Source organism: Sesamum indicum, linkage group LG8, assembly GCF_026168435.1.
Source record: "Sesamum indicum cultivar Baizhima isolate 11 linkage group LG8, ASM2616843v1, whole genome shotgun sequence".
NCBI lineage: Eukaryota > Viridiplantae > Streptophyta > Magnoliopsida > Lamiales > Pedaliaceae > Sesamum > Sesamum indicum.
In genome coordinates this window covers 6,020,986-6,031,573 of record NC_142664.1, presented here as the reverse complement: position 1 = coordinate 6,031,573, position 10,588 = coordinate 6,020,986, and the positions used below count along the sequence as shown (strand labels likewise).

The window sequence follows — 10,588 nt, the reverse complement described above, 5'->3', positions numbered from 1 at the left end:
GGCACAAAGTTACATTTTAGTACCGTATTTCATCGTCAAATAGATGGGCAGTCGGAAAGAACAATCCAAACCCTAGAAGATATGATGAGAGCTTGTACAATGGAGTTTAAGGGCAACTGGAATGATCATCTACCTCTAATGGAGTTGCATATAATAACAGTTTTCACTCTAGTATCGGTATGGCTCCATATGAAGCTTTATATGGCTTAAGGTGTCGTAGTCCGATTTGTTGGGATATAGAAGGATTAAGACAACCAGAAGGTCTTGAATTGGTGCAGGAAACAGTAGAAAAGATACAAGTAGTTAGGAAGTACTTGAAAGCAATACAAGATTGACAAAAAAGTTACGTTGATTAACACCAAAGGGAGATGGAGTATGAAGTAGGTGATAAGGTTTTTCTGAAGACATCTCCTTGGAGGGGAATTCTGAGGTTTGGTAGGCAAGGGAAGCTGAGTCCGAGATATGTTGGGCCGTATGAAATTATTGAAAGAATCGGACTACTGGCGTATCGACTAGCATTACCAGCAGAGTCGTCACAAATACATGATGTTTTCTATGTTTCGATGCTGCGAGGATATTGGTCTGATCCTAGCCACATTATTCGACAGCCGAAGATAGAGATTTCTGAGGAGTTACCATATGTGGAGGAGCCTACAGAGATTTTGGATAGAAACGTAAGAAAATTGAGAAAATAAGGACATACCGATGGTAAAAGTAAGATTATTCCATTGAATGGGTAAGTTAGTTAAATTTCGGGGATGAAACTTTTATTAGGAGGGGAGAATTGTGACGTCCGTAAAATATTTCACATAATGGGAAAACTAATTGGTAATCATTAGAAATTTAAATCTAATTAGTAAATAAATTATAAATTGAATTTGGGATATATAAAACTTAAATGAAATAAATTGGAGTTCATAATAATATTTGGGGGCAAATTATATTAATTAAAAAAATTTAGAAAGGACTTAATTCGCATTTTGAGAAAAGCTTAAATAAATATATAAAATATAATAATATTATATACATATATATGTAAATAATATATATATATATATATATATATATATATACAATTGAGGCGGTGGGGCTCTCTTGTTAATTTTAATATACACACACTACACACATACACATAATACACAAACTCACACACACACCTTAAATACACACCAACGCACACACATATCGTCGAAGACAGAGGTACGGATTTTATTATTTTAATTTATATAATTATATTATTTAATTAGTTCTTTTACTAACTATAGTTTATATTGAGCGATGTATTATTTAATCGAAGTACTTTATGATTTTGGCTATTTAAATTAGTGCCGTATTAAATATAACATTTGATATAAAAACGATATAGTTGGTTAATTAAATTATTAGATTTGTTTTATTTAATTATTATTATAGATAATTTACACAATTCCATCGGAATGATTAACCAAATATATAATTCTATGTATTGTTGCTTAATTAAATTATATAGCAATGATAAATTGATAGATAATTCATAGAAATGTCTCGAAAAGTTATATTTAAAGAATATTATGTTATTAAGAAGGGGAGATGAGGTTTTAATGATAATCTCATTTATCGGATGTTATTAAAAACGATTATAAATACATAAGGCGTTAGATTAAATGAATTCTTACGAATTAGTTTATAAATTAAATATATGTTTCGGTAGTTTAGAAAGTATAGTTATCTAAAATAAAATGGAATAGGGGTTTGGACTTTAATATAAGTGGAATACTAAAAGATTGGTGGAAAATGTACGAACATTATATAATATTTTATTTAGTGTTTATGATATTCTATATATATATTGATCATACGTATAATATTCTGTTATAGGGCGTGACGACAAAATAGAGGGTTGAACAGTCTCTCGTGAAATCGAAGCATTTTGAGAATTTAAGGTAAGTATAGCTAATTGGACTTATATATATATGTGTTGTATTGTATATATTATATATGTTCGTTTCTTGGATGTGGTCGTGAACCTGGCTTTATATTTATGTGGATTTCGCATATTGAATTTTTATATAATTACTTGTGCATTATTTGTTAGATTACCCTAATATCGGTGGAATTGTTATTATATGTCATATGTGTTTGTAATGGTTAGACGTGAGGGTGGTATGATTTCGTGATCGTATAACTGATTGTCGTATGAAATCAAACTGGGAGCTATTATTGAGGAAGTAATTATTATAAAGAAAAGAATGATGATCGTGAATTGAAATAAAACATGATGCTTACCTAGATGGAAACACAGTCAATGGTTTATGAAAATGTAATTGATGATGTGATATGAAAAATATCTGAATTAAGCTAGTTACCATGTCGCGTAGGGTACCGGGGTATTTCGGGCAGCGGAAAATATCCTGTGTTGTTAGCTACACACTGGGTGGTGTGGGGATACCATGTTTGTTGTGATGTCTTGTGCTGATATTGCTACAGAGTTGAAGTAAAAGAGTGTGGGGATATCACATACAACGAGTATTCTATGCTGTATATGATATGATGATGGCCGGCGAAGCCATTGACTGATGTATTCCAATTAGAGTAAGTGGGGCCCTTAACTAATAAACGATAATGTTGAATATTATGTCGTGCATTGATTTACAGTTGTGAGTATATATTACTTCTTATATATGATGTTGCTATATCACGAATGACCGTTAGTCGGTGTGACTGCTTGTACATGAATTGTTGCCTGTGTATATATAGACTGATTGGCTATACTTATTGAGTAGGCAGCTCATTCCTTGCCACATACTTTTCAGGAGATAGATCACATTGACTAGCCACATTGGACGTTGAGCGGGCCGTCGTCTTTATTAGGTGGGTCAGCCGTGACATCTGAAAACCGAGTTTTTGGCTATTTGATTTCTAAATATTCTAATCTTTTATCGGGTTGTGGTTAAAATTGTGATACTATTTTCCTTGAGGTTATGTACATGAAGACATCTAGTGTGGGTCATATAAACTTTTGGTGGTATATATTATCTTTTGTGATATATATAAATATATTGATAAATTAGAATTTTTTTTCGGGTTGAAAGGAAATTTCTTATAGAAAGAGTTCTAATTGAAGAAAGGATTAAATAGTGATAATTAGATGTTGCGAGTACGGAGTGTTACATATATATTTTTTCTCTTTGTTACATACTATTATTGGAGGACACCAATTGACCTTTTCTGTGTAGTTTCAAACAAAATATTAATAGAAGTATTACATATATATACACACACATACATATACTATCAAAAAAATATGATATTAGTGACAAAATATAGTGACAATTTTAAAGTTGTCATTAAAAATATATATTAAGTGATAAATACTTTTATCTGTCGCTATATAATTATTAGTAATTACAGAATTTGTGTATAAAATTATCACTATAGATAACTATTGATAAATGTATAGTGACAACTTAGTGGCAACACAATGTAGAGTGATAATTTATCACAATATATGTGTTACTAATTGTATTTTAGGACAACTTTAAGCATAATTTTTTATAACTGATTTTTGCTAATAATAACTTTTATAAAATAATAATAATAATAATTATTACTATCATGATTGTAAATTGTAATAAAATAAAAATTCTTGTCACTAAATTTATATAAGACACGGATGTAATTATATTTTTGGGTGTGGTGATTGTTGGTGGTTCTTGAAAAAATGTTTTAGGGTTTAATGCAATTTTGGTCCTGTATATACAGGGGTTTGGCAATCTGGTTCTCTAATTTTTGGTGTGGCAATTTGGTCCTTTAATTTCTAAATATTCCCAATTTTCGTCCTTTAGCAAGATTAATGCCTATTTTGCCCTTCTACAGAAAAACCCTTATAGTCCAGACACTTGCTCTTAATTTGGCCCAACATGCTTCAGAAATAAAATTAAGCCTTCATAAATCATACCTTACTTTGAACGCGTGCCTTGTTTCTAGGTATTTCAAGTCCCCAGTTTCACGGACTTCCTCCAACCATACTACCGCAACAGATGGTTCGCAGGCATTTGGCTCCTTCAGCAACAATCAACACAGCTCTAATTCGTTTTCTACCTTAGGGCGTAAAAGATATCCCAAAACAGAAACTTAATAATTTTTTTTGTGAACATGTTTAACAAAAGTCGTTCAAGCCTTTACTTTATTTTAAAAATAATTGAAATACTACATAGATACTTCTTCCTCTATAAAAGGAGACAACTTTTTAGCTTCTCATAAAGAGGACTCTTCTTGTTGAGAAAATCCCACAAAATAAAAACTTAAAATACAAGACTTTGAAAGACTCAAACTATTATTTGTTGAAGAATTGGAGAAGGTTTTTCATGATCCCCATCTGCTTCCTAGCTTGCTTATTTATAATAGCTCGCGGACTTCAATTCCGAACTTTAAACTTGTTTTAGATGACGTCACTACGTCCGTCATCTTCTTGTCCTTTTTCCAACTTTTCATCATAATGGTTTATCGGCCATGTGCTTTGCCAGCAGGTATCCGCTCTTTTACTAACTGTTGGCTCATTTTTTGTCTTCTGCCAACAATTCCCTTTTGATTTTTTTACTAAAAGTTTTACCTCTTCTTGTAAACATACTTCCCTTTTTCCTTGTCAGATTTTGGTTCGAGTTTTTTTTGGGTTACCCGAATCTTTGTTCCAACAAGGAGCTTTTCTTTTTTCCACAACAAGGGTATACATGGTTATGTCATTGCCCAACATACAACATATTACATGCCTTTCTCCTGGTACCCTCCGTTGCAGGCAGCTTATTCACCGTATTAACATTCACTTTTTCTTTAACAAGCTTTCTGCGAAGATGGTGCTCTTTCTTGTGGAATTTAATAGGAACGATTCATTTAATTTATTCGAAAATATATTAAATGGATATTTGACTTTGCCCATATTGGTGAGATAGACCTATGGTCCCCAAACTCTTTCGGGAGAAATGTGTTCTTCGCTAATGGATGATACCAAAGGAGCTTCTCCTGTGACATCTTTGATTTTGTTAAAACCACCATATCTAGCCTCTGCAGCTTGATGAAATGAAATGCTGGATGAGACCCTTTTCCTATTATTTTTGGAGCTGCTACAATGAATTTCAACTCCAGAATATCTCCTCATTTCAAGTGGTGGTTATTTTGCCATGAATTGTAAACTGCCCACTAATTCACTTTGAAAGTTTTGAGATTTTTGAAAAGTAGGGTGACATGGTATGAACTGAAGCAAGTGCACCGAAATCATACCATTCTCTGACATCTTCGGATTTAGACCCTTCAAGCACCCAGACCTAGTTGTATTTTTTGGATGTCTCGATAATGGTCTTGTCTGGATTTACGCCTTGGTGAGAAATCAATTTTTCCCACATCCGTTGACAGACCTGTCAAGCTAAAGATGAAGATATCAAATCGTTAGAGGTGTTGGTCATTGGTCTAAAACTAATCTCTTCCTGTTTTTCTTCAAAGGTGCTTGGTTGACTTGAATCATGAGGAGTTTGCACTTCCTGTGACTTAATTGTCGTTGTTTTACCGCACTCTGGTGATGGCCTTGTGCAAGCAATACTTGAATCTACTACTGCAGGTGTAGAGTCCTGCTCTGTCAATTTGCGAGTCATCACCAAGGGAGATGCTTTCCAAATTGGTTCCATGAGGCTGTGCCATAGCGAGCTAGAAGCTTTTGGATATATAAAAAATCAATATTGAACATATTTAAATTAAATAAAATTTCTTCTGAATAAACACAATATAGATATTTTGATCAATAAGAATTTTATTTATAATTAAAAATAATAATTGAAATTTCAAGAATAAGATTTTGGATAAATATAAAATAAATATTTTTAACTGATAAGATTTTGTTAAATAAAATATCAATATTTAATTCGTTTAAATTAAATAAAATCACTAACCAAGATTTTTTTTGTCAATTAAAAAATTAAAAATTATCATAAATTAGTATTCTGTCAAAATTGAATTAATTTGGTCAACCATGGTTCTGCTATATATATATATATAAATAGATATGTAGATTGTATTTGATTTTAGTATTGGAATTGAATTCTTGTATTTTATTTTGTTTTCTTGTATATGTGATTGGAATTTTAAATATTTAACAATTCATTTCCCTTTACAATAGATAAATTTGAAACTTTACTATTTAAAATTATTTTTTCAAAAGTTAATTCAGTTTTTAATCACATGGAATCTAAATTTTTTTATTATTTATCGAATGGAATAGAGAAATTCAATTCATCATTGGATATGCTGTTCTGACGTAGCAAAATGAAGATTATTGTAGGGAATAACCCTCACAGTGGTACTCTGCTTTCACAAAGAAACCTATCAACTATTACACTGGTATGGAGTAAAAACTCCTTAGAAATTACAACCCGAAAATAAGAGATTTACAGAGATGAAATATACAACAAAAGAAGATGTAAAATCACTATTTGAAATTGGCTCAGGTATTAAGCCAGATCCGTAAACCGAAAGAGGGACTCGGTCACCAAAGAGTACCGTTCCCAAGAACCCGAAAAGACCCTCACAAACCCACGGTTGCACCTCACCAACACCACCCTATGAACACGGGTCACAAAGACCATAGAGGTCACCGAGAAGGCCAAGGAACACTCACACAGTGAACTCACAGAGATATCGGAGTGAATGTAGGAGAAAACAGATTTCAGTATCGCGTACCCGAAGGGGAAGAGGAAACCCCCAATATATACATCTCTTCAAGTAACGGCCGAGGGGGTGTGACGGTTAGGCGGTTTCCTTGAAGCCATTAAGTTGGCTTCGGAAACAGGCCGACCGGAGACGGTTCTAACCGCCATCGGAAGGTGAGAAGAGGGAGGAGCGGAAGGGGTCGGCGGAAGAGAGAGAGAGAGTAGTAAGGGTTTTGACCGATTAGGGTTAGGGAGAGATATTTAAGTGAGCAGCCTGGGTCGGGTAACCTGTTAGGGTGGGGTCAGTGGGTAGAGGGCCTCCAAGAGTGGGTTGTGGGCTTTGTCGGGTTTTGGGCTCCGGGATATTTGGGCCATTTATACTTAACATACCCCACCGTGGACCAAATACCCAATGGGCAGGTCAAGGGTGTTGGATCTGGTCTTTTTCATCATTGCCAAAAATAAGTCCTCCGTGGGTGTACCTGCAAGACAGAACTACATACAAGACTTTCAGTCAGGATTAAGGTGGAGTATTTTTAAACACTTACAGAATTTCTCTGACGGTAGGCATTTAGTGCCCATATCTGCAGGATTTTCTTCAGAACTGATCTTTTCCAATTTTATGACATCTCTACCCACAATATCTCTAATGAAATGATATCTAACATCTATATGCTTTGTTCTATCATGAAATACAGGGTTTTTGCACAGTTGAATAGAGGATTGACTGTCAGAGAAAATTATAAGTTTTTCTTTTGAAAACCCAATTCCTTTTATGAGCCCGTCAAGCCATAAGGCTTCTTTAAAAGCTTCTGTAGTTGCTATATATTCAGCTTCAGTGGTTGATAATGCAACAATATGTTGTAATTGAGACTTCCAACTAATGCAAGAACCACACAAAGTAAAAATGTATGAAGATGTAGATTTTCTACTATCTCTATCATTAGCATAATTTGAGTCTACATAACCAATAAGACGAGTATCATCAGAATATCTAGAAAAGGAAATACCGACGTTATCAGACCCACTTAACTATCTAAGTAAGTATTTAAGTGCTTCCCAATGAGGGGGACCAGGGTTGGACATGAACCGACTAAGACAGCTAATAGAATAAGCAACATCAGGTCTAGTACAAACCATTAGAAACATAACAGAGCCAATCAAATTTGAATAGGGAATTTTCTCCATTTTTGTTTTTTCAGAAATAGTTTTGGGAGATTGATCTTTGCTGAGTTGAAAATGAGCTGCTAGAGGTATAGCGGTGGGTTTAACATTTTCCATTGAGAATTTTCTAAGCACATTTAACAGATATGATTTTTGGTTTAGAAAAATGGAAAACTGTTTTCTATCCCTATCAATACACATACCAAGTATTTGTTTGGCATTTCCAAGGTCTTTCATTTCAAAAGCTTTGCACAAATCTTTTTGTAGAGTAGATATAAGAAGTGAGCTAGGGCTAGCAATTAACATATTATCCACATATAGGACTAAGAAAATTGGGGAATCATGCACATATTTAAAGTAAAGGCAATGATCATGCTGACTTCTAATGAAATTTAAGGATAACATAAACTCATCGAATTTTTTGTTCCATTGACGAGGAGATTGTTTCAAACCATAGAGAGATTTTTTCAATAGACACACATAGTCAGGTTTTGACAAATCAATAAAACCAAGTGGTTGATTCATATAAATGCATTCTTCTAAGTCACCATGCAAAAAAGCAGTTTTAACGTCCATTTGTTTTAATTCCCAGTCATAATGAGCAGTGAGGGCAAGTATAATGCGGACTGTAGTGTACTTAACTACCGGTGAGAAGATTTCATTATAATCTATACCTTCTTTCTGTGTAAATCCCTTAGCGACTAATCTGGCCTTATATTTGATGGGGTTTTCTTGTTTTATCTTGAATAACCATTTGCAATCAACAATAGAAGTATCTTTTGGTTTAGGGACAAGAATCCATGTTTTGTTATCATTTAAGGATTTCATTTCCTCTTTCATAGCACTAAGCCATTTATCCGATTTTAAGGCTTCTTCTACACTAGAGGGTTCTACAGATTCTATGTTAAAACTTGTATGAAAGTCCCTAAGTTTACTAGGTATTCTAGGTTGCCTTCTATCTCTATCTCTAGTGAGTTGATAGTTGTCTAAAGGATTCTGATTCTGAGTTTCTGGGGTTGCTATTTCTTGATTGTTCCCTAGTTCTTCATTATTATCTAATTGTGTTATCTCATTATCTCCTAATTCCTCCCCTTCTTGGTTATCCTCTAATTCTATTTTATTAAAAGTTGGGTCTTTTCCTAGAGGTTGAGATCTTTCTAAACAAGGCATTTCGTTTTCATTAAAGGTAACATTTCTGCTTATTAGGACTTTAAATCCTGGTTTACTCCTAACCCAAAGTCTATACCCTTTAATGCCTTCAGGATAACCAATAAAAACACATTTAACAGATTTTGGATCAAGTTTATCAGATTCTTGGAGAACAAATGCAGCACAACCAAACACACGTAAGGGTGACATATCAGGTAATTTTTCATACCACATAAAATCAGGAGTTTTCCCTAGTAGAGGCACAGAAGGAGATAAATTTATAAGATGAGCAGCAGTTAAGACAGCTTCCCCCCAAAAAGTTTTAGGTAACCCAGAGCTAATCAGTAAACATCTAACTTTATCAAGAAGTGTACGATTCATACGTTCAACAATTCCATTTTGTTGGGGGGTATAGGGATTTGTCTTGTGCCTTTTAATACCAAGTTCCTCACACATATCAGAGAAACTTTTGTTGCAAAATTCTAATCCATTATCAGTCCTAAGTGATTTTAACCTTTTTCCCGTTTGATTTTCAACAAGAGTTTTCCATTTCTTGAATTTGTCAAAAACTTCAGATTTATGTTTCATCAAAAAAACAAATACTTTTCGAGAAAAATTATCAATGATAGAAAGGAAGTAACGATTTCCACCGTGGGTGGGAGTATTACTAGGACCCCAAACATCAGCATGCACATAATCTAAAACACATGGAGACATAGATGGATTTGGGGATGGGGATGTAGGAAACTGAACCCTATGTTGTTTGCCCATGACACATTCATCACAAAAATCTATTTTGTCAATTCTATCATTTAGAATACCATCTCTTTTTAGAAAATCAAGGCCTTTTTGAGTGATATGGCCTAATCGTTTATGCCACAAAGTAGTGAAATCACAGTTAGACACTGATGCAGCAAAATTATAAGATGCAGTACATATGTAAAGATTTCGTTTTCTTTCAGCTTTGAAAACAACTAATGATCCTTTCATAATTTTCATGAGGCCTTTGCCCCATCTGCCTTCTAAACCACTTTCTTCTAATGCAGCACATGATATGAGATTATGACTTAAATCAGGAACGAATCTGACATTTTTCAAGATCATTTGATAACCATCAAAACAAAGTGGGATGTCACCAAGACCCATAATCTCGCATTTTTTCTCATTTGCCATGGAAACAAAACCAATGTGCTCATATTTCAGATTTGTGAAAATTTCTTTGAAGGGACTCATGTGAAATGTGCAACCTGAGTCTATAAGCCACTCATGCATGTCAAATGTGCTCACAGAATTCACTTCATAAACAACAAATACTTCACCAATTAGACTCAATAGACACATTATTGGTTTGTTCTTTATCATCGTAGTTTCTATTCTCACGTCTAGGTTTTCTACAGTCTTTAATATAGTGACCTTTAGTGCCACAATTATAACAGCGCCTATCTTTGACTTTATTATCCCTAAGGTTTGTTTCTCTTGGTTTTGACTTACTCCTGTAATTTTTATTTCTACTTCTGCTTCTGCTATTGTATCGAGAATTCTAATTTCTAAACTTAGGTCTACCCCTAACAGAATTAATCTCATATTGATTCTGGCTAGGT

The 10,588-nt window shown here is 33.8% G+C and overlaps 2 protein-coding genes and 1 long non-coding RNA gene across 3 annotated transcripts; 2 read left to right on the top strand and 1 right to left on the bottom strand.

Moving 5' to 3' along the window:
* The first annotated feature begins 368 nt into the window (after nucleotides 1–368).
* Nucleotides 369–695, top strand: LOC105167804 (uncharacterized). The gene has a single exon (XM_020696014.1). The coding sequence runs from the start codon at nucleotides 369–371 to the stop codon at nucleotides 693–695; it is 327 nt and encodes a 108-aa protein (XP_020551673.1).
* A 1,163-nt stretch (nucleotides 696–1,858) lies between these two features.
* LOC148787145 (uncharacterized) lies at nucleotides 1,859–3,009 on the top strand. Its single transcript, XR_016066613.1, has 2 exons — nucleotides 1,859–1,922; nucleotides 2,793–3,009. It is a non-coding gene; the product is annotated as an uncharacterized LOC148787145 (long non-coding RNA).
* Nucleotides 3,010–6,261: 3,252 nt separating this feature from the next.
* LOC148787144 (uncharacterized) lies at nucleotides 6,262–10,349 on the bottom strand. Its single transcript, XM_088883497.1, has 6 exons — nucleotides 9,656–10,349; nucleotides 8,513–9,094; nucleotides 7,223–7,633; nucleotides 7,065–7,156; nucleotides 6,418–6,585; nucleotides 6,262–6,330 (listed from the first exon to the last, which is right to left on the bottom strand). The coding sequence occupies exons 1-6, from the start codon at nucleotides 10,347–10,349 to the stop codon at nucleotides 6,262–6,264; spliced, it is 2,016 nt and encodes a 671-aa protein (XP_088739623.1).
* Between the last annotated feature and the right edge of the window lie 239 nt (nucleotides 10,350–10,588).